Here is a 24,846-nt window from a genome sequence, read left to right as displayed (position 1 = left end):
AAGTGATACAGGTCATAACCTTTTCTTTGTCTCTTAAAGTAACCTGACCTTGAACCCCTTCGTCACTAATCCATGGCTTTCTCCCCTTGTCAATGCCTGCCATGTGATCGCTTTCCCTACATTCCAAGCGTAATTGCACCCACCATATACCTTCCTCACACGGATAACCATTAACCTCTTGTGTAGCACGTCGGTTATGGCGCCCCTCGGGTCGCTATTATAACTAAGGATTAATAACATTTAAAGTTCAGAAATCCAAACCCATCGGTGGTACAGATTTCCAAACATAAGTTGATTAGTAAACAACTAGTTGACCAACATCGGTTCAGTTACTTGACTTCCATTTAATTCGTTTTTTTGTGAGCCAAACGCCCTGTTTCTCTAGAGAAGTGGTCACCAACATTAACTTAATAAAAAACAGTTCTGTAGGAATGAGGTTTGTGCAGTAAGCCTAATACATTATCACAGCATATTGGCAATACAGTGGCTTGCGAAAGTATTCACCCCCCGCTGCGTTTTTCCTATTTTGTTGCCTTACATCCTGAAATTAAAATTGATTTTTGTGAGGTTTGTAACATTTGATTTACCATTTTGAAGATACAAATATTTTTTTCTTGTGAATCAAAGACATAAAAACAAAACATGAGCGTGCATAACTATTCATCCCCCCCAAAGTCAATACTTTGTAGAGCCACCTTCTTGCATCAGTTACAGCTGCAAGTCTCTTGGGGTATGTCTCTATAAGCTTGGCACATCTAGCCACTGGGATTTTTGCCCATTCTTCAAGGCAAAACTGCTCCAGCTCCTTCAAGTTGGATGTGTTCCGCTGGTGTACAGCAATCTTTAAGTCATACCACAGATTCTCAATTGGATTGAGGTCTGGGCTTTGACTAGGCCATTCTAAGACAGTTAAATGTTTCCCTTTAAACCACTTGAATGTTGCTTCAGCAGTATGATTAGGGTCATTGTCCTACTGGAAGGTGAACCTCCGTCCCAGTCTCAAATCTCTGTAAGACTGAAACAGGTTTCCCTCAAGAATTTCCGTGTATTTAGCGCCATCCATCATTCCTTCAATTCTGACCATTTTCCCAGTCCCTGCCGACGGAAAACATCCCCACAGCATGATGCTGCCACCACCGTGATGCTGCCACCACCGTGATGCTGCCACCACCGTGATGCTGCCACCACCGTGATGCTGCCACCACCGTGATGCTGCCAGACCATTTTCCCAGTCCCTGCCGACGGAAAACATCCCCACAGCATGATGCTGCCACCACCGTGATGCTGCCACCACCGTGATGCTGCCACCACCGTGATGCTGCCACCACCGTGATGCTGCCACCACCGTGATGCTGCCACCACCGTGATGCTGCCACCACCGTGATGCTGCCACCACCGTGATGCTGCCACCACCGTGATGCTGCCACCACCGTGATGCTGCCACCACCGTGATGCTGCCACCACCATGCTTCACTGTGGGGATAGTGTTCTCGGGGTGATGAGAGGTGGTGGGTTTGCGCCAGACATAGCATTTTCCTTGGTGGCCAAAAAGCAACATTTTAGTCTCATCTGACCAGAGGATCTTCTTCCATATGTTTGGGGAGGCTCCCTCATGCCTTTTGGCGAACACCAAACGTGTTTGCCTATTTGTTTTCTTTAAGCAATGGCTTTTTTTCTGGCCGCTCTTCCGTAAAGCCCAGCTCTGTGGAGTGTACGGCTTAAAGTGGTCCTATGGACAGATACTCCGCTGTGGAGCGTTGCAGCTTCTTCAGGGTTATCTTTGGTCTCTTTGTTGCCTCTCTGATTAATGCCCTCCAAGCCTGGTCTGTGAGTTTTGGTGGGCGGCCCTCTCTTGGCAGGTTTGTTGTGGTGCCATATTCTTTTCATTTTTTAATAATGGATTTAATGGTGCTCCGTGGGATGTTCGCAGTTTGGGATATTTTTTTATAACCCAACCCTGACCTGTACTTCTCCACAACTAGATTGCACACAGGTGGACTTTATTTAGCTAATTATGTGACTTCTGAAGGTAATTGGTTGCACCATATCTTATTTAGGGGCTTCATAGCAAAAGGGGTGAATACATATGCACGCACCACTTTTCAGTTCTGTTTGGGGGGGGGGGGGGTTAGTCATTTTTTTCACTTCAACAATTTTGACTATTTTGTATGTCCATTACATGTCATCCAAATAAAAACATATTTATATTACAGGTTGTAATGCAACAAAATAGGAAAAACGCGAGCTAGGCCATGCTTGCCGATATTGTTCTTCTCAGACCATGTTATATTTCAAAACTAGTGCAGATGGTGTACCTCTTGCAAGGCACAGCTGAGCATAAATTGAAATCATTTGCAAAGAATTCACTTTTTTGTTTTACTGGACTGATGGTAGGTACCTGCATCTGATGGTCATGGGGCTTTCAAGACAACTGGGAAGTTAGAAAGAACCAGGTGAAATTATGACATCTGTGAACTTAAGGTATGAAAGAATAGAGTTGGATGACGGGTCAAATCGATTTTTCCCAGTCGGATCTTGTTTTTTTTTTCTTGATCGCAACGAAGTCAGAGATTTCAGAGTTCCCAGTCATTTTGAGCATGGAATTGGTCTGTGTAGGAGGGGAGAGTGGCAAACCCTCTGCTGCTATCTGTGTCCCTGCTCGCTCCTTCCTTTCTGGCGAGGCTGACCAGAGAGAGGGGACACAGTCTTGAGTCGCACCTCATCTGCCTCAGGCACAAATTCCTGTTCCTGTGACCAGAGAAAGTTAAATAATCCTTGATATTAAAATAGAGTAGACGAGATGTTAAAAAAAAAAAAAAAATCAGGGCTGTCGATACACTACTCGTTCAAAAAGCGTTGACGGCCTCCCAAGTGGCGCAGCGGTCTAAGGCACTGCATCGCAGTGCTTGAGGCGTCTCTACAGACCCAGGTTCGATCCCAGGCTGTGTCGCAGCCAGCCGCTACCGGGAGACCAATGAGGCGGCACACAATTGACCCAGCGTCGTCCGGGTTAGGGGAGGGTTTGGCTGGCCGGGATGTCCTTGTCCCATTGCGCACTTGTGGCGGGCCGTGCGCCTGCACACTGAGTTCGGCCGCCAGTTGTATGATGTTTCCGTCGAACACATTAGTGCTGCAGGACATCTCATTCCAAAATCATGGTCATTCATATGGAGTTGGTCCACTCCCCCATTGCTCCTATAACAGCCTCCACTCTTCTGGGAAGGCTTTCCACTAGATTTGCTGTGGAAACTTGCTTCCATTCAGCCACGAGCATTAGTGAGGTCGGGCACTGATGTTGGTCGATTAGGCCTGGCTCGCATTCGGCGTTTAAATTTGTCCCAAAGGTGTTTGATGGGGTTGAGGTCAGGGCCCCTGTGCAGGCCAGTCAAGTTCTGCCACACCGATCCCGTCAAACCATATCTGTATGGACCTCACTTTGTGTACGAGGGTATTGTTATGCTGAAACAGGAAAGGGCCTTCCCCAAACTGTTGCCACAAAGTTGGATGCACAGAATCATCTCGAATGTCATTGTATGCTGTACCTTTTTTAAGATTTCCCTTCACTGGAACTAAGGAGCTTAGCCCAAACCATGAACAAGGGAGAGAAAAAAGAGCATTATTCCTACTCTGCCAAAATGTACACTTGACACTGCATTGGGGCAGGTAGCATTCTCCTGGCACCCAGGTTTGTCCGTCGGACTGCCAGATGGTGAAGTGTGAATTCATCACTCCAGAGAACATGTTTCCACTGCTCCAGAGTCCAATAGCGGCGAGCTTTACACCACTCCAGCCAATGCTTGGCATTGCGAATGGTGATTTTAGGCTTGTGGAAATGGAAATCCATTTTATGAAGCTCCCGACGAACAGTTATTGTGCTGATGTTGCTTCCAGAGGTAGTTTGGAACTCTGTAGTGTTTTTTTTTTTTTTTACATGCTTCAGCACACGAAGCTCACATTCTGTGAGCTTGTATGGCCTCCCACTTCGTGGCTGTTCCGTTGTTACCCTTAGACGTTTTCACTTCGCAATAACAGCACTTACAGTTGACCGGGGCAGCTCTAGCAGGGCAGAAATGTGATGAACTGATTTGTTGGAAAGGTGGCATCCTATGATGGTGCCACATTGAATGTCACTGAGCTCTTCTGTACGGGCCATCCAACTGCCATTGATTGTCTATGGAGATTGCATGGCTGTGTGCTCAATTTTATACACCTCTCAGTAACGGGTGTGTCTGAAATTGCCGAATACACAAATTTTGAAGGCTTGTCCACATCATTTTATTATTTCATAGTGATGTCCTATTTTTCTATTGATATCTACCAAATGTGGACCTGACCGAAACAATAGAATATTTTCAATGTTTTGGCAATTGAATGTTCACTATTTTTGGCTTTTCCATAAAAAAGCTGTAACATTATTTTAATGTCATTTATTTCATAATGCATTTAATGTTTAAAAAAATCTTTGAAACTAAAATCGAAAACTGTGATTATTTTTATAGTCGAACTGAAACCGAACCAACCTCAAATACCGCTTAGCGCTACTCACGTGTGAGATTTGGCAGCACTAAAGCTGTGTATTTGGTTTAACTTGCTAATTAGCAAAGTAAGTAGCTGAATTAATAAGGAGACGAGGCTTTCATATAGTGTTTGAGAAGTCAAAGCGCTTTTGATGAGTTGGCAGCTGACAAGATATCTTGATTTCCTTGCATTTTTTTCTAATGGTGTGCCGACATGAATCAGTAAATTGACAGTTGATAGTAGGGCTGTCCCCTACAAAATATATATTGTCTTGTTTGGCTGAGAGTCGTCTGTTCTTTCGGCCAATCGATTTTCATACTTGCATTTTTCCATAGACACATCCTGTGAGCTTGTCTGATGCTTTAAGCACACTGTTTTATTAAGTAATTAAGAGACACATTACTTAAGGGAGTCCGACCGCAATTGATTTGATTGTCCCGGGCCGGGCTCAGACTTGATGTGCTATGTTGTCTCCTCCCTGCTGCAGCGACCACCACATAGCATCAACAGTGTTTATTGCGCTCTCCCTGTTGCTGAAGCTGCAACATAATTACAGCCATTTCAGATTGAAAAGTTCTGTTACCGAAATCCCTAATTTGTTTAGGAAAAACACCCTATTCCCTCAACCCTCGCTCTCTTTGTGACACATGTATGCATTGCATGCAGGTGACCAGTAGGGCCTGACGTATAGCATATCGTAATCACAATACATTTTTTATAATAAAATCATAACACATGACAGCAAAATGGATGCAGAGGACGTGACAAATAAACTTGAAATGGGGGACTGTTTACTGGTTGCTAAGGAGGTAAAGTGGAAATCAGATGTGACGAATACATTTGACTAATTGTGGAAAATAGTTGGAGATCAATAAAAATGAAGGAGCAAGGGCTATATGCATATTATGTGTGCTAATCAGGTGCTGTTAGGTTATAGTATAATTTCTCTGATAGTTTGGAACAATGTAAACAACACCAAATAAATTTATAAGCATACCGGAGAGTCTGTTGTAAAGTTGTTTTTTTTACAGCAAAGACTAATACCAGTCACATTCATTCGTAAATGCAATTTACAATTTGGAACGGTTTATTGTTTACGCTAATTATTCAAGGGTCGCTTTATTTTATTTAACCCTTGTGTAGTGTTCTGGTCTGTGGGACCCATTTTCAATGTTTACTCAAATAAAAAATAAAAAATTAATAATTTTCCCAACCTGAGACTCATTTGTCTTGGCTCATTGGAATGTTTCTGGGATCTTTTAGTTCAGGTCATGACAAATGGGGCTACATGTTGCGTTTTATATTTTTGTTCAGTATACACGGCACATAAACCAAGCCTGCTACAATTATAAACCTCTGTTTTTCTCTTGCAGTTTTATCAGTTTCTGTATAATTTTTTGCTAGGAGGAATAACTCCCTAATAATAAATGGCAAGATCCAATAGCTATGATTGTGACTTAAAGTTAATCTAGTGACATTGGTCTGTGGAGTGACCTAAGATTTTGTATAATCTTCAGTTTTATATATGATTTATAAGTCAAGAGGCTTGTAAGTGTTTTGGAGAGACGAGGCTCATGACTGTCTCGCTCTCCGCATGCTTTAAACTTAATGAAGTATGTAAAGGGGAATGGATAGACTATGCCATGACTGTGTGTTGTATCTTGTGATCTGTTAGCCAACCAATGCTGTTACCGACCAATCATAACTCTATTGAGGTGCTCACATTGGGAAGAATCATCATCCAAGATACACATTCATTGATACAGGATTTACACAATAATTCCCCAAATTAGAATTTCCTCCATGGTTGGTCGTTTTGAGTTCAAGTTGTTAGAGGTGCTGTTTAGTAGATGTCATAACGGTAGGCATTGGAATCCATTTATTTTCCTTGCGGTTTGTGGGGTTAGGACAGTGCATCTGCAGGATGTGATGTCATCAAGGGGAAGGCTTAAAAGGGGAAATTGCACAACAGAAGCCAAACCAGGTCATGGCGAAAAAGTAAATTGAGCGTGTCTAAACTGGATGTTCTGGTAGGGATGGCGTCCATGTGGACACTGCTCACCAGTTGTCATGTGCTGATCAAACGCGTGACCTTTTCTGATTGGCACCGTGACGTCAGCAGATATGTCTACTGGCACTTTTCTTTTGAGGTCAAAGGTCATCCCAGGGTGTCTAAGGTAGTGTTGAGTGAAGTTGCTCCTAGATGCTTATCTGGGGTCAGTTTTGCATTTCCCCTCTCCTGTTTATGGTTAGAATTGAGGGAAGGGAAGCTGATTCTAGTAGCTTTACACTGGAGTGTTTGAAGTCTCCGTGGCTGTGTGAAGTGGGGCTTTGTGGTTGATGATCTTGCAAATGATCCCCAAACCCCATCTTGTGATATGCACGCTTAGCCAGTCACACCCACTTACTTTGTAGTCAACAGAGTTCAATTCAACCAGGAATTGTATGCCATTTGTCACTGTGCTGTAACACAGCTCCAGTTTATCATCTGTCTGTTTGTCCATCTGTCTGTCCAGCGGAGCTGAGGAAGTTGGAGGGCCTGAAGACCATCGCTGTGACCACCAACGGTATGAACCTGGCGAGGCAGCTGCCTAAACTGAAGGAGGCTGGTCTGGACCTGCTCAACATCAGCCTGGACACCCTGGTGCCGGCTAAGTTTGAGTTCATCGTCCGGCGGAAAGGTAGCACACCTTCCCCATAACCTACAGTATGTTGCCTGGTAGCCAAACGAACATAGTTGTGGAAGGAGCCAATGTGTGCTCAGCACCTATTTCAGCGACTGGAGCCAATGTTAGGATTGACAGAGGGGCAGAGCTCAGGGAGGCAGGTTCCTGGGAGGCAGGGACAGATGGACTAGACAGGCTGAGGAATGAGAGCAGCAGCACACAGGAAAAGGGAAGTCAGAGCCAAACCTCTTACAGTACACTGGGCTTTCACTGTTGGGCTGACTGGTTTCATTGTCCAGAGGGATATAGAAGATGTGGGAAAGGTGTTCTTCCGGCTGTTCTTCCGGTATATCTCTGTCTCCAAATGAGGTAAATGTATGTTGTATGGACAACCGTATTAAAAACTCATCAAGTTCAGAGTAGGGATGATGTCACTTTACTGTTGTGTGCTGGCTTTCATTTAAGAATCTTTCTGGAATTACTCTTAGGGCTACACATACTGTAAGTATATTAGTTAAGTATGAAGTGAGGGACACAAAACAACACATTCACCATGGACAATGTAGGGTTTATTGATAAGATATAAAGGGAAGTGCACAACAAAAAAGCATGATATTTTCCATGCACATTTTTGAAAACTCAAAACGGTTGAGCCCTATTCACCTCATGTAATGAGGAAACTAAACTGAAAGCTAACATGCATAAAACATTTGTCTGACCCTGCGGTACATAATGTGATACATGGATGATTTAACATGTTCAAATTACTCATGATCACAGCACTTTAAGAATTTGTTCAACCTGATACATTTTTAAACCATATAATGGAAATGTTCTTGACAGAATTGTATTGACCTGTAAGATTTTCCTACATGACACCCAAATATGGTAATGCCCCCATCAGTGTACAGCAGCAACTTAATTTGCAAATACTTTTCATTGATATTGATTAGCTTCCTGTTTCAAAAGCGCAGAAACCTCCTACAGCATGTCAGTAAAAGCCCAACCTCCTATAGTCAGTGCCTTTCTAAATCCCAACTTAGCTAAAATCAAGGTGTGGGCCAAATTAGCCGTTTCACTTGAATCCTCCTGTTGAACACCCATTAAACTGTATTTGGAACGGTTTATTGTTTACGCTAATTATTCAAGGGTCGCTTTATTTTATTTAACCCTGTATCTTGGATGATGATTCTTCCCAATGTGAGCACCTCAATAGAGTTATGATTGGTCGGTAACAGCATTGGTAGGCTAACAGATCACAAGATACAACACAGTCATGGCATAGTCTATCCATTTCCCCTTTACATACTTCATTAAGTTTAAAGCATGCGGAGAGCGAGACAGTCATGAGCCTCGTCTCTCCAAAACACTTACAAGCCTCTTGACTTATAAATCATATATAAAACTGAAGATTATACAAAATCTTAGGTCACTCCACAGACCAATGTCCCTAGGAGCTATCAGGTAGAACCGACTGCCCTTCCAATTAGAATCAATGGAATGGAAACAACCTAGCCTTCACGTTTCCTCTGCGGGATTGTCTGAATCAAAACACAGGAAGAGACATTGATATCTCCGGTAGCGCTGACCTTAGTAGTGTACGTTTCAACTGAAATGACACGAGCCTACCAAATGAGCTAAACTACTTCTATGCTCGCTTTGAGGAAAATAACACTGAAACATGCATGAGAGCACCAGCTGTTCCGGAAGACTGGGCGACCACGCTCTCCGCAGCCGATGTAAGGCCTTTAACCACGTCAACATTCACAAGGCTGCAGGGCCAGACGGATTACCAGGACGTGTGCTGTGAGCATGCGCTGACCAACTGGCAAGTGTCTTCACTGACATTTTCAACCTCTCCCTGTCCAAGTCTGTAAAACCAACATGTTTTAAGCAGACCACCATAGTGCCTGTGCTCAAGAACACTAAGGTAACCTGCCTAAATGACTACAACCCGTAGCACTTATGTCTGTAGCCATGAAGTGCTTTGAAAGGCTGGTCATGGCTCACATTAACACCATTATCCCAGAAACCCTAGACTCACTCCAATTTGCATACCGCCCCAAGAGATCCACAGACGATGCAGTCTCTATTGTACTCCACACTGCCCTTTCCCACCTGGACGAAAGGAACACCTATGTGAGTGCTATTCATTGACTACAGCTCAGCGTTCAACACCATAGTGCCCTCAAAGCTCATCACTAATCTATGGACCCTGGTACAAACACCTCCCTCTGCAACTGGATCCTGGACTTCCTGACAGGCCGCCCCCAGGTGGTAAGGGTAGGTAACAACACAGCCGCCACGCTGATCCACAACACAGGCGCCTCTCAGGGGTGCGTGCTCAGTCCCCTCATGTACTCCCTGTTCACTCATGACTGCACGGCCAGGCACGACTCCAACACCATCATTAAGTTTACCGATGACACAACACGGGTAGGCCTGATCACAGACAACAATGAGACAGCCTATAGGGAGAAGGTCAGAGACCTGGCCGTGTGGTGCCAGGACAACAACCTCTCAACGTGATCAAGACAAAAAGGAGATGATTGTGGACTACAGGAAAAAGAGAACCGAGTACGCACCCATTCTCATCGACAGGGCTGCTGTGGAGCAGGTTGTGAGCTTCAAGTTCCTTGGTGTCCACATCACCAACAAACTAACATGGTCCAAACACACCAAGACAGTTGTGAAGAGGGCGCATGACAAAACCTATTCTCCCTCAGGAGACTGAAAAGATTTGGCATTGGTCCTCAGATCCTCAAAAGGTTCTACAGCTGCACCATCGAGAGCATCCTGACTGGTTGCATCCCTGCTCGGCCTCCGTCCGCAAGGCACTACATAGGGTAGTGTGAACGGCCCAGTACATCACTGGGGCCAAGCTTCCTGCCAACCAGGACTTCTATACCAGGCGGTGTCAGAGGAAGGCCCTAAAAAGACTCCAGCACCCTAGTCATAGAATGTTCTCTCTGCTACCGCATGGCAAGCGGTACCGGAGTGCCAAGTCTAGGTCCAAAAAGGCTTCTAAACAGCTTCTACCCCCAAGCCATAAGAGTCCTGAACATCTAGTCAAATGGCTACCCAAACTATTTGCATTGCCCCCTCTTTACACCACTGCTACTCTCTATCATCTAAGCATAGTCACTTTAATAACTCTACCTACTACCTCAACTAACTGGTGCCCCCGCACATTGACTCTGTATCGGTACCCCCCCTGTATATAAGTCTTGCTATTTTTATTTTACTGCTGCTCTTTAATTACTTGTCACTTTTATCTCTTATTCTTATCCATATTTTTTTTAACTACATTGTTGGTTAGGGGCTCGTAAATAAGCATTTCACTAAGGTCCTGTTGTGTTCGGCGCATGTGACTAATAAAATTAGATTTGAAATTGCAGTTGGTCTCACGCCTTGAGACTGGTTTGTTAAGCTTTGTCTGGGACGATTCCTGGTGTGACTTCACATTCTGGCGTTGGAAAGGGAGAACCTGGGGGGGGGGGGGGGGGGGGGGGGGGGGGGGGGGGTGGTGGACATAAACCCAATTCAGCTTTAAAGGACTTACAAGGCACAATGGGTGACGCAATGTGTCGTCTAATTATTGTGTCCTTGGCCATTTGGAAGGTGCTTAGAATAAAATGTATCACATAAGCCTAGTAGCCTATAAGCTACTCCTCTGTTTTCATTGTTGCCTTCATCTCTTTCCTAGGGTTCCACAAGGTCATGGAAGGTATTGACAAAGCCATTGAGATGGGCTATAACCCTGTCAAGGTAAAAGATCAGAGTCCTCCTCAACTTTGTTCATTTGCTGGTTCGTCCAAAAAAGCTAGCTGTAGGTTGGAAGCCATACTTGTCACGATGTTAGGTTCAATGTGTGTGTGTGTTCATGTTTTCGCTCTTACATGTTTGAATGCATCGGACGGTTGGTTTAAGTGTGTTGATACTCATTCCCTATGGAAAGCTTTCCCTCCATAGTGTTTTATTGCATGGTTTGTGTTGGTACTGCATGTAGTCAGTCAAAACACACAGATTCGTGCAGTTTTGGCAGCTCTCTGGTGGACGGCTTGTAGCTACTAGCACTGACTTGGCTGATAACTACTTTATTGTACTTACTATTACTGTGATACTTACAATTACTTTGATATGTGGTCGTGTAGCAAATGGGGATGTGTGAAACTAACTCCTCAGCCTGAAGTGTCCCCACTCGCTAGCTTTTCACATGGCGCCGACTAGTAATACGCTTCAGGAGGGCGGTAACATGTGTTAGCAAGTCAGGTGCCGAGTTCGCTCCAGGTATGGACCGAATCGGGAGGAAGCTGTACTCGCTACGCAAGCAGCGTGATGTCCTTTACAGTTGTCACCTATCTATCTTAAGATGAATGCACCAACTGTCACTCTGGATAAGTGTCTGCTAAAATGTAAATGTTGCTCACTGCTGCACACTGCCCTCTACAGGTCAACTGTGTGGTCATGCGGGGCCTCAACGAGGATGAGCTTCTGGACTTTGTGGCCCTGACGGAGAAGAAGCCTCTGGAAGTACGCTTCATTGAGTACATGCCCTTTGACGGTGAGTGGACCTTTCTTTAAGACGGTTGGCACCACTGCGGAGCTGTGGTCGAGATGGAACATTCCCCGTCACGTCAAGAGTACTTCTCTGATGTGACTGGAGACCGGCGTTTCAATCCCTGTATCCCACCCTCCCCACTGTTTCTCCCACTTGCCTGCCTGTCTCCCTCCTTGATTACCTTACTGTCTGATTTTAAAGTGTCAAAATACCACACACACAAAACATGCACACACTGCCAATGTTGCCATTTTACTGCATAGTCAAGTTTTTTTGCAGAAGGAGAACAGTCATCCTCTCAGTATTTTCAATTCCCTTAGACTAATACTTTACTAATATTTCCGTCATGATGCATTTTAAATTGCTGTAATTTTGAAATAATAACAGACTCTTAGCCATCTACCTTATATTCAAATTGTAGACCTCGTTTTACATAGGCCTATGTTTGTATGGGTTCAATGCAGTCTCACACTTTCAAATCAAACTATTATGACTATTGTTCCTTTACGAATAGGGTAACTAATGAGTTTAAAATTGGCAGTTTCTAGAAATACTGAAGATAAAGCGATAGCACCAGTTTGTGTTAGCTAATCTCCTCGCTCTTGTTTTCAAAATAGGAGATTAGACAGGGTGACAGAGGTTAGCATTTAAACCCTCTCACCCCATTTAGATACTTTAAAAAATTAAGGAATTACTTTTTTTATGTAAAAACATGATTGGATTGGAAATGCAAGCATTTCGCTGATCAGCGATTACTTCAAGGAAGGCAAGAAAATGAATTGTCATCCAAACAGCCTAAGAGGCTTGAATTTGGTCTTCAATAGATATATCATCACTGTTCAGAAATACATGGTAACCAACAGTGTTTAATGTAGAGTGAGAGTCTCATGACACGTACTATATAAGTTTATCCTCAACTAGACTTGGGTGCAAATAGATTTTTTTTATTTTTTTTAGGTATGCTTGATTTAGCTTGCTCGGCCTCATTGAACCAATAGAACTGTCCAAAATGTGAAAAACCAACCCCCCTGGTGTGCCGGGAAGCACAATCAAGCGCACAAAGTATTTTGAGAGAAAATAAATAAAGATTTCAATCATGGTCTGTCATCCACATTGTGAATACACCTCCAGACTAGAGCATTCACTCCATTCTGTTGACCTCTGCTGCCTCCTGCAGGAAACAAATGGAACTTCAAGAAGATGGTGAGCTACCAGGAGATGCTGGACCGCATTAGACAGCAGTGGCCCAGTTTGGAACAGCTTCCACTTGGAAAGACGGACACAGCCAAGGTTCCTCTCTCCCCCCAGCCCGCTCTAATTCCCACAGATAATCTCTAAATTATTAATCTGCCTCATCTCGCACCTGCGACTCGGCTAAATTAAATATTCAATGTGCCGGGTCCGCCCAGGAACAGATTATGATGACACGTTATCTATTTCTGCTACATCAGAGATGCAGTACTTCCCACAGTGTGTGCTGGTTGCATTAATTAATTAATTGTTTAGTTGACGGTAAGTCACATGGTTGTGCAAGCTAAATCAGATGCTAATGAATATTTCAAGATATAGTGATGCCTGAAAGCAAAGCTGGTCTCTCTTGTAATTATCTTGAATGCTGGTCCCAGATCTGTTTGTGCACTTCATTGCTCATTGTCAAGCCAAACAGACTGTCACTCAGGCTAATGATCTCAATGACCACATGTACATGCGAACGGTATTACCGGATAATAGTTCATATCCCGGTTAAGGTCTTATTTGGGATAAGCTGTTTACATGCACCTTTGATATCCTGCTCACGAGTATCCTTCTACTCACGAATAAACAGACTTTTCCTAATTTAGGTTAATCTGGTTTAAATGGAATAAAAGCTCAAAATCTAGACACTGACTGAGATGTAGACTAATTAAAATATGATTTTAATAATAATTGCTCTAAAATGTATAATTTTGTCTAGGAAAGATCAGTGGAGAAATGTTATCTCTTAAATGTGAATGCATGGTTGGGGGATCGTGTAACATGCTCTGCTGGTATGCTACACTTCCATGCAAGCAGTCTTATCAGAAACATGTTTTATCATTTTCTCAACTTTTCATTTCCTTAAAATCAGGTCAAATTTATGGCATTTTGACATTTTGCACAGGCACAATCTTTCCACTGTTTTGGAGTCAATGCGTTTTCTCTTCGATCCCTAAATGTCCTCACTCAGAGCGTAGCTGAATTGGAACAGACCAATTGACATTCATTCTATTGATTTAAGACATTAGTCTGAGGCGCACTGCTTTATTTAGTCTTTAAGGGCAGCAAGTTATTACAGAAGAATAGCTGCATCTAACCATAGACAAGTTGATGAGCAAATGGCCTACCAAATGTCGGAAATTATAACCATAAACGTGTCTAAATTAGGGGTCTAAGGAGCCTAAGCCGATACAGTCCGGTATAGAGTCTCGGCAAAATAAATTATGCAATTATTATGGTTGATTGAATGTACGCAGACATCCTACTTTTTGAAGTAATTTGTTCAACTTCTCAGAATAAAACATAATCACAGAACACCCATGATATGATGCTAAACTGAGCCTGCGCAGACCGCAAAAAACAACCGTAAATGGGTATCTAAGATGAGCATATCGCAGGCATCTTATCTGGGTTTATACCGGGATAGAAGCTTATTTGGGTTATTGTAAACGGGATATGATGTTTGTCAACTTAAAAACAATACTTGAGTGTCCCGAAATAATAATGGGATATTGGTGTGCATGTAAATGTGGTCAGTGTCTGTTCCAAATGACCTTAGTATAACAATCACATATCCTTTCCTGAACATATGTGCTACATAAAAACTAAAAGAACAGAAATCCATAGTCCTTACATATTTTTATTTATTAGCCAAAGGATAGGCGCAGATGCGCAGGGAGACAGAGTAAAGCGATGAGAAATGCTTGGGGATCGACTATGGGGTTATGTAGATGAGGGTGTTACCACACTACCAACTTGCGCTCTAAAACCAGAGTTCGACAGAAAGAAAGCAGGCTGGGGCTAAGATTACCTTAAACCATGTTCTTACGATCTGTTCTCTGCTCCTTAGACATTTAAGGTGCCAGGCTTTCAGGGCCAGGTGGGCTTCATCACCTCCATGTCGGATCATTTCTGTGGCTCCTGCAACCGACTACGCATCACGGCAGACGGCAACCTCAAGGTGAACAGCCCTTGTGCGCATGTAGACAGTGAAGGGGTGACTGGGGGTGTGTGGACGTTTGTGTACTTACATAATCGCAGACAGACACAGTCGCCCATGTGTGTGTGAGATTACATACATCAGGGTTCCCCAACTCGCGCACCGAATTTTGCCTGTGGGTGGTTTTATTTGTCACCCCAAGTTTTCTGAACAATTTTTTTTTTTTATATACACTACCGTTCAAAAGTTTGGGGTCACTTAGAAAGGTCATATAGTTTCTGAAAGAAAAGCACATTTTATGCCCGTTAAAATAACAGCAAATTGATCAGAAATTCTATGTCGACATTGTTAATGTTGTAAATGACTATTGTAGCTGGAAAATCTACATAGGTGTACAGAGGCCCATTATCAGCAACCATCACTCCTGTGTTCCAATGGCACGTTGTTAGCTATTCCAAATTTATCATTTTAAAAAGCTAATTGATCATTAAAAAAAACTTTTTGAAATTATGTTTGCACAGCTGAAAATTGTTGTGATTAAAGAAGCAATAAAACTGGCCTTTAGACTAGTTGAGTATCTGGAGCATCAGCATTTGTGGGTTTGATTACAGGCTCAAAATGGCCAGAAGCAAAGCGCTTTCTTCTGAAACACGTCAGTCTATTCTTGTTCTGAGAAATGAAGGCTGTTCCATGTGAGAAATTGCCAGGAAACTGAAGATCTCGTAAAACACAGTGAACTACCCCCTTCACAGAACAGTGCAAACTGTCTCGAACCAGAATAGAAAGAGCAGGAGGCCCCGGTGCACAACTGAGCAAGAGGACAAGTACATCAGAGTGTCTAGTTTGAGAAACGGACGCCTCACAAGTCTCAACTGGCAGCTTCATTAAATAGTACCCTCAAAACACCAGTCTCAATGTAAACATTGAACATTACATTACATTACAGTCATTTAGCAGACGCTCTTATCCAGAGCGACTTACAAATTGGAAAGTTCATACATATTCATCCTGGTCCCCCTGTGGGAATTGAACCCTGGTCCCCCCGTGGGAATTGAACCCACAACCCTGGCGTTGCAAGCGCCATGCTCTACCAACTGAGCCACACGGGACCATTGAAGAGGCAACTCCGGGATGCTGGCCTTCTAGGCAGAGATGTAAAGAAAAAGCTTAAGATGGGCAAAATAAAAAAAGAACACTGGACAGAGGAACTCTTCCTAGAAGGCCAGCATCCCAGAGTCGCCTCTTCACTCTTGACGTTGAGACTGGTGTGTTACGGGTACTATTTAATGAAGCTGCCAGTTGAGGACTTGAGAGGTGTCAGTTTCACAAACTAGTTGTGCACCGGGGCCTCCCACTCCTGTTTCTATTCTGTTTAGAGACAGTTTGCACTGTTCTGTGACCCCAAAGTTTTGAACGCGTTTTTATTTGTACTATTTTTAAGGCTTCTTGGGGTCAATTTGCAGTGTTAAAAATAGATTTTTGTATTATGTTCCGGGCCTCCGACCATCTGCACAAGAAAAAATTGGCCTGCGGCTGAATCTAGTTGATACCTGATGTACTTGCATCAGTTGTGTGTGTTAGTTACTCGTCCTTTGTTCTGTCCCCAGTGTGTGTGTTAGTGACTACACCTTTTTCCCGTCTCTAGGTGTGTCTGTTTGGGAACACAGAGGTGTCGCTGAGGGACGTTCTGCGCTCTGGAGCTTCTGACCAGGAGCTGCTGGATATCATTGGCGCCGCTGTGGGCAGGAAGAAGAAACAACATGCAGGTAGTAAGAGCACTTTACCTTGGGTATATTCATTAGTGCACACCGTAGCAAAACATTTTGCAATGGAGTACTTTTTTGGCCACAAAAGGAGTGTTTCCTATTGGACAAGTCCCTCCCCATTTCATTCTTAGTGAATATAAAAATTAGGTGAATGCTTAAATATTTCCTATTATATGCATTTGTTTTATATATATTTTTAAATGCATATCCCACTCCAACTGAGACACCCTCAGAGAGTGGGGTCACAGCCAGGGTCTGCCAATATTAATGGCGCAATTAAGTTTAGGTGCCTTGCTCAAGGTGCACGTCAACAGATTTTTCACCTTGTCGGCTCGGGGATTGTAACGAGCGATGTTTCAGTTACTGGCCCAATGCTCTAACCACTAGACTATCTGCTGCCCCAGGTTTATTACTACTCTTATAATGCCCGGTTAGTTTTAACTCTGTTTAATTAGAACCTAACGGACAACTAAGAAAAGCTCAAACCAAGTGAATTCACCCAATGAGTCAAAGAGCTGAAAAGACAAAGCACCAGTATTTATACCCCCTGTTAGACAGTCTCCTCCTTTTCTCTGAAACACTACGTCTTTGTTGCTTGTCAGGAAGTGAAGTGATGTGAGTAATAAACTGTTCCTTCATGTGACCTGACCTCGGCCCCCATTCCTCACTTTTCCACCCTCGTCAGTGACCGCACCATGTGATTGCCTTTCCCCTTACTTAGTAACATTCCCCTGGCTCTTATCCAACCTCCAGTGAACCCACCATATAGATTCCTCCTACATATAACCATTAACTTCTGGTGTAGCATGTATTTCGAATTACAACCCAACAGTCCCTCCTGTTTGAATAGTAATTCCCATACTGTTCAACATCACAAACTTTGAAATGACTTGTAAATAAACAAAAAGATGAACCGTGATTAACATTCAGTTAATATATTTACACCACTGAGACTTATACCCTCTGATCTATAATTACACTATGCACACTCTTATTTCCCCCTCTCTTTGGACAACTGATAATGACATTTCAGCTGAAGTTTTTACTTTCTCTTTCCTCCTGGTTAGAGAGTGATAGCACAAAACTTTAAAAGCAAAAAGAAACACAACATAACAAGTATTAATAATGTGCTGAGCTATGCATAATTATATATGCAAAGACAAACCAAAGTTTGATAACATGATGATTCCCACTATCTCTTCACCTGACTCTGGCTTCGGGAATACTTCTCTGCTGGGTTCCACAAAAATGGAAGGCCCTAAAAAGATCATGCTTTCACCCAGTCTTTGCCCTGTCCGGCAACAGGTGTTCCCATGTCATTTTCACTTCGCTCCCAATCTCCTTCCTCCATGGCCACCCAATATACATGTGTGGTGGCCAGTATCAGTCAAAAGTTGACATACCTACTCATTCAAGGGTTTTTCTTAAATGTTTTAAATGTTATACATTAGAATAATTGTGAAGACATCAAAACTATAAAATTACACACATGGAATCATGTAGGCACCAAAAAAGTGTTAAACAAATATTTTTAATTCTTCAAAGTAGCCACCCTTTACCTTGATGACAGCTTTGCAAACGCTTGGCATTCTCTCAACCAGCTTCACTTGGATTGCTTTTCCAACAGTCTTGAAGAAGTTCCCACCCGCTGAGCACTTGTTGGCTGTTTTTCCTTCAATCTGCGGTCCAACTCATCCCAAACCATCTCAATTGGGTTTAGGTCGGTTGATCTGATGCAGCACTCCATCATTCTCCTTCTTGGTCAAATAGCTCTTACACAGCCTGGAGGTGTGTTGGGTCATTGTCCTGTTAAAAAACAAATGATAATCCTACTAAGCAAAAACCAGATAGGATGGCGTATTGATGCAGAATGCTATGGTAGCTATGCTGGTTAAGTGTGCCTTTGAATTCTAAATAAATCAGTAACAGTGTCACTAGCAAAGCACCATCACACCTCCTCCTCCATGCTTTACGGTGGGAACCACATGTGAAGATCATCCGTTCACCACTCTGCATCTCAGACACGATGGTTGGAACCAAAATTCTAAAATGTTGACTCATCAGACCAAAGAACAGATTTCCACCGATCTAATGTCCATTGCTCGTGTGTCTTGGCCCAAGCAAGTCTCTTCATCTTATTGGTGTTTTTTTTAAATTCGACCCTGAAGGCCTGATTCACGCAGTCTCCTCTGAACAATTGATGTCTGGTACTTGAACTCAAATAGATTTTGATTTAACACTTTTGTTGGTTACTACATGATTCCATACGTGTTATTTCATAGTTTTAATGTCTTCACTGTTATTCTACAATGTAGAAAATATACAAAATAATGAGGTAGGTGTGTCCAAACTTTTGACTGGTATTATACATTTCAACATCAATGCCCTCAGAAGATGATATCCCAACAATGTTACCAAGGTAACCCCTGCTACTACGAACACTGCGTACTTCAAAATACTCCTAATTTGCGCTATAGTCCAGTTCCATGCTGTTACTATAGCATCCTTCAGCACTACTACCGCTCCTTCAGCGACTGCTGTGAGAATAGCTATTGCATTGAATCGGTCTCCTGCTCTCCTATTGCCTTTGTGGTAAACTGATAGATCTAGGACAGAACCTTTCAGGTTCTCCCTACCTCAAACTTTTCCAGATGCACAATTGAGAGCATCCTGACGGGCTGTATCACCGCCTGGTACGGCAACTGCCACTGGTCTCTCCAGAGGGTGGTGCGGTTTGGCCAGCGCATCACCGGGGGCAAACTGCGTGCCCTCCAGGACACCTACAGCATCCTATGTCACAGGAAGGCCAAAAAGATCATCAAGGACATCAACCACTCAAGCCACGTCCTGTTCACCCCACCCCTTTGTGAACACCCTCATTACAGTGTAACCTTTGGGTCCCAACGGTTGACAAGCAGCCACCTTCTGACGCTTTCCGTTTACCGTCACTCAGTCCCAATCTTCTGGGAGATATGTCAAGTGTTAGCTGGCTGTTATGAACGGGGGAGATATTAGTAGTGTTGGAAGCTGTCCAACCTTATAAAACTCAGTCACATGTTTCTTAATCACACTCTGCAGGAGATGTGATGCTATTATTACAGCAAACTTCCCCTTCGGTGATGTGGCCTGCTGTATCTGAAAAGACAAAACTGTCTCTGCTACTCCCCATGATCTGGGTATGTGTGACATTCAGTTTGACTTCATAGTAGTCTCTAGTTAGCTGTCCTTCCTCTCCTACGAGTTATCCCCCGTAACAATATACATAGAGGAGTGGTATCGTTCACCAGAGACTCTTACCCACTTAATTTCTTAGCCACACAAATATCCGGCCGTCATATGAAATTCTGCTTTCCCAATTCCCTGTAACGTTAACGCCTTGGTTTTTGGGACTCCACAGAATACACTGATGTCGGTCCTGCCAGACAGTGCAGCTAACACCCTTATGCAAACATTCTGTCTCAAACACATGCCCCGCATGTACCTTGGTTTCGGCCACAAATACATTTGCACATGAATCATGAATCATTCCATCTAACCCATAACACGTTAGTCACTACCGCTTCTCCACTTTTATATCATTATAAACACACTAAAACATTCAAGTCAATTTCCAACAATCCCTCTGGAACAATGATCATTCTGATGTTCCACGACACTTAAAACATATTGACTTGAACGGGGAAGAGAATAATTTCACACCACCCTTAATGTCAACGAGACTGGGGAAAGAACCTTCCATCCGTTCTGTTTTATGCCAATGGGATGCTAGTTTCCTTCATTCTCGGGCGTCAAAGCAAGACAGACTATGCGCCTTGCACGTAATTAATTGTACTGTGTCGCCATATCTGTTGATGCACTTTAACATTAGGATTGTGATAACATGGTAAAACTAAACCCCTACTATCAAGTACCTCATGCTTAGCTCAAGCTATCATCTAGTGGGTTCTCTAACCTCCCTCTCGGAGGACACTAAAAGATGAGGTTTGAAGGAAGGAAAACCCTGCCTAGACAGTGCACCGTCCCCTCACTTTGTGCTCTCCTCATTTTTGCTCCTTTCCAAACCATAATTTAAACATTTGATAAATTATCCAACCCAAATTTAGAAAGACTCCACGTGAAGCACTAAGGACTGCCAATCACTCAAATTCAAGACCTCCAGGGCCTCCCGGGTGGCGCAGTGGTCTAGGGCACTGCATTGCAGCGCCAGCTGCGCCACCAGAGTGGTCTAGGGCACTGCATCGCAGCGCTAGCTGCGCCACCAGAGTCTCTGGGTTCGCGCCCAGGCTCTATCGCAGCCTGTCGCGACCGGGAGGTCCGTGGGGCGACGCACAATTGGCCTAGCGTCGTCTGGGTTAGGGAGGGTTTGGCCGGTAGGGATATACTTGTCTCATCGCGCTCCAGCGACTCCTGTGGCGGGCCGGGCGCAGTGCGCGCTAACCGAGGGGGCCAGGTGCACGGTGTTAACTCCGACACATTGGTGCGGCTGGCTTCCGGGTTGGAGGCGCGCTGTGTTAAGAAGCAGTGCTGCTTGGTTGGGTTGTTCCTCGGAGGACGCATGGCTTTCGACCTTCGTCTCTTCCGAGCCCGTACGGGAGTTGTAGCGATGAGACAAGATAGTAATTACTAGCGATTGGATACCACAAATTGGGGAGAAAAGGGGGGTAAAATGTATTAAAAAATATATATAATAATTCAAACACAGGGAACACATACAGGCATGTTAACGATAGATCGGTATTTCCCAGTGTGTAGACCTCCAAAATCAACCTGATAGCCCAAATAAACAGTTTAGAGCAGTGGTAACCAACCTTTTCGCAGTCAAAAAGCAAGCTGAGATTTACATTAACCTCACACAAACAGTTTTGTAAGAATGAGGTTTGGGCAGTAGGCCTTAATACATTATCAAGGGATATTGGCTATATGATTGCCCTGCCAAAATTGCTAATCAGACCATATTATATTTCAAAACTCGTACTTTGATAACGAAATGGATCAGTTGGTTTAGCACTTGAGGCACTGTGGAGCATGAATTTAAATAATTAGCTTTTTGATTTAACTGGACTGATGGTACCTGCATCTGATGGTCAACGAGATCAAATCACGACATCGGTGATCTTCAGGTCGAAAGGTCAGAGCTCTGGAAAGATGCCCGAGTTTCCAACTTGGAATTCCGAGTTCAAAACTACACTGCTCAAAAAAATAAAGGGAACACTTAAACAACACAATGTAACTCCAAGTCAATCACACTTCTGTGAAATCAAACTGTCCACTTAGGAAGCAACACTGATTGACAATAAATTTCACATGCTGTTGTGCAAATGGAATAGACAACAGGTGGCAATTAGCAAGACACCCCCAATAAAGGAGTGGTTCTGCAGGTGGTGACCACAGACCACTTCTCAGTTCCTATGCTTCCTGGCTGATGTTTTGGTCACTTTTGAATGCTGAGACGGAGTCTACAACCCACACAAGTGGCTCGGGTAGTGCAGCTCATCCAGGATGGCACATCAATGCGAGCTGTGGCAAGAAGGTTTGCTGTGTCTGTCAGCGTAGTGTCCAGAGCATGGAGGCGCTACCAGGAGACAGGCCAGTACATCAGGATACGTGGAGGAGGCCGTAGGAGGGCAACAACCCAGCAGCAGGACCGCTACCTCCGCCTTTGTGCAAGGAGGTGCACTGCCAGAGCCCTGCAAAATGACCTCCAGCAGGCCACAAATGTGCATGTGTCAGCATATGGTCTCACAAGGGGTCTGAGGATCTCATCTCGGTACCTATTGGCAGTCAGGCTACCTCTGGCGAGCACATGGAGGGCTGTGCGGCCCCAAAAAGAAATGCCACCCCACACCATGACTGACCCATCGCCAAACCGGTCATGCTGGAGGATGTTGCAGGCAGCAGAACGTTCTCCACGGCGTCTCCAGACTCTGTCCCGTCTGTCACATGTGCTCAGTGTGAACCTTAAGATTCTAAAATTATTAAATAAATTGATTTGTATTCAACTTTTTTGCTTACCACATGATTCCATAGTGTTGATGTCGTCGATATTATTCTACAATGTAGAAAATAGTAAAAAAAAATATATATATAAAAAATTTTTTTTGAATAAGTAGGTGTGTCCAAACTTTTGTGTGTATTCTCTTGTAAAGGATCCCAGGGGCCTCATTTAGTCCTCATTTAGTTTTTTTCTGACATGTTGAAATGTAGAATGTTTCTTTTTTTCTTCTTTCTTGCCTGCCTTTTCCATTGAAGTCCTCACAAACTCACTCTTTCTCCCCGTCCCTCCCCACAGGCATGTTCAGCATCTCCCAGATGAAGAACAGACCCATGATCCTCATTGGTGGGTGACACAGCTGTACGTAACTCACTCATTCGCTTCCCCTCTCCTCTACCCCTCCCTCCTTCTCACTACTCTCTCTCCTTCGATTCCACTCTCTGATCTTCTCTCTTTCTAATCTCGTACCCTCAGTCATTTTGATTTGAATTTTATTGAACTTGATTAAGTGAACACATAGTTGTACTAGGCTGCTTCTGTGATTAAATCTCCATTTTAAAGTAGTCCATTTCTACATTTTCTACTTCTATGAGTGTATTGGTAGGTCATTAATAAACTGAAAAGGTGCATTCCACTACCTACTGTGCTGGAGTGTGTATAGTCTGAGCGGGCTGATTTACTGCCACTTGCAGTTAATGGAATCAGAGACGGTAAAGAAAGCGAGACATCTCACCGGCACATATTTTCTGGTCACGTCAGGGTGAACGGGGATGGACAATAAGTAGACCAGAGCCAGCAGTTCCCTCTCTCGTATGAACATACCAGAGATTATGGAGAAACTGGGAGAGAGGGAATGCCCACTTACATGAACCTTGAAAATGATATGATAAACGTCTTGAGTCGTTCATCTGAATTTATCCAACTGCATCGTATTCTTATGGCGTACAAAGTGGGAAACCATGATCCTCTTCTTGGATCGAGGCCTTTTTGACCTCTAAATCATGTTGCAACTTTTTAAATAAAATTACTGATTGAATGGCAGCAATGATAATGCAATAATGATAATATTGCAATACTGTTTATTTTTTAAATGTTGTCTCCCTAAACCCTAATCTTAATTTCATCCCTGTCTCTCAGACACCCCACCCCAATGGCCCCTGTCCCTGCCCAAGTCCAGAGTCTGCCAGTGGTCCTCTCCCCCCTCGTCTATGTCCCAGATCCTGCGATCCTCACCTCAGCTATGGCAGTCCAACTGTACCACTCCAGAAGTGGAAGTGGCCAACCCAGTAAGGATGTATCGTGCCATTCAGGCTACACCGTTTTAACAGTGCTGCCTGATGTCAGCTGTTCGGGAACCCACCCGTGTGGAAGGAGCCCTCAGTGGTTCCATATTGTCAAAATAATCATTTTACAGTGGTGCCGCTGGCTCTAGTGTAGTCCCAGAGAATATGGGATTGATGACTTACTGACAACCCCCAGTTCTCAAACCAAGGCTGCTGATTCTGACATGCACACAAATGCATTGAGTCACAATGACATAAACTGTCTCAGGTACACACTTGCCACACTTGCCAGCCAAACTTAATAAAGAATGCCTCTACAAGGACCCCTAAGATTCCCTCCCTTTGCACACAACTGAGAAACGCTAAAACAGGGCCCCACCTAAGCCAGCATAGCATAAGGCAGTGCCACAGACAAGCCTCCAGAGATGACCTCCAAGCCAAACTCAAACAACCCACACAGGAGCACTTGGGGGTGGGCGCAAATTCCTCTTACTTCCCACAAGCCGGACAACACCACCACTGACCCACAAAGCCAAGCCTCCATGGTGGATGTGGGCAGCAAATCCCCCACACGTCGAAGCACCACAGCTACCAGTCACCGGGGCCCCACTGCCTTACGACCTGCTCCGGAAAAATCATTTAGCCAAGGGTGACGCAGGCAACATGGGCGCACTCATCCCGCTTTGCAACCTGCTGCCCATATCACAGGCCGTACCAGCGTGGAGATGGATACGCTGACTGCGGTCGCAGTGGCAACGTTGACGCTTTACGTCATGTGCAAGGTGGTGAGTCGCAACATCTCCATCAGACATCAAGCTAGACACGTGGGAAAAAGGACTTCCAACGTGAGCCCTAACCACTAACTGGACAATGATCTCCACGGCA

The 24,846-nt window shown here is 44.0% G+C and overlaps 1 protein-coding gene across 4 annotated transcripts in view; it reads left to right on the top strand.

Moving 5' to 3' along the window:
• The window catches only part of mocs1 (molybdenum cofactor synthesis 1), a 41,765-nt gene extending 17,382 nt beyond the window's left edge, over nt 1-24,383 (top strand). For 2 of the 4 annotated variants that reach the window (XM_055899173.1, XM_055899177.1), the window contains 8 exons: nt 7,035-7,199; nt 10,891-10,952; nt 11,637-11,748; nt 12,923-13,035; nt 14,831-14,941; nt 16,566-16,686; nt 22,976-23,023; nt 23,816-24,383. In XM_055899173.1, coding sequence (XP_055755148.1) covers nt 7,035-7,199; nt 10,891-10,952; nt 11,637-11,748; nt 12,923-13,035; nt 14,831-14,941; nt 16,566-16,686; nt 22,976-23,023; nt 23,816-24,003 — 920 coding nt within the window. In that variant the 3' untranslated portion in view covers nt 24,004-24,383. Of the gene's footprint in view, nt 1-7,034; nt 7,200-10,890; nt 10,953-11,636; nt 11,749-12,922; nt 13,036-14,830; nt 14,942-16,565; nt 16,687-22,975; nt 23,039-23,815 lie in introns of all 4 variants that reach the window. The other 2 variants (XM_055899176.1, XM_055899174.1) reach the window with 2 other exon arrangements.
• Nucleotides 24,384-24,846: the final 463 nt, after the last annotated feature.

Source organism: Salvelinus fontinalis, chromosome 35, assembly GCF_029448725.1.
Source record: "Salvelinus fontinalis isolate EN_2023a chromosome 35, ASM2944872v1, whole genome shotgun sequence".
NCBI classification, from domain to species: Eukaryota; Metazoa; Chordata; class Actinopteri; order Salmoniformes; family Salmonidae; genus Salvelinus; species Salvelinus fontinalis.
The sequence above is the reverse complement of the archived record's forward strand: the minus strand, read 5'-3'. Positions and strand labels throughout refer to the sequence as shown.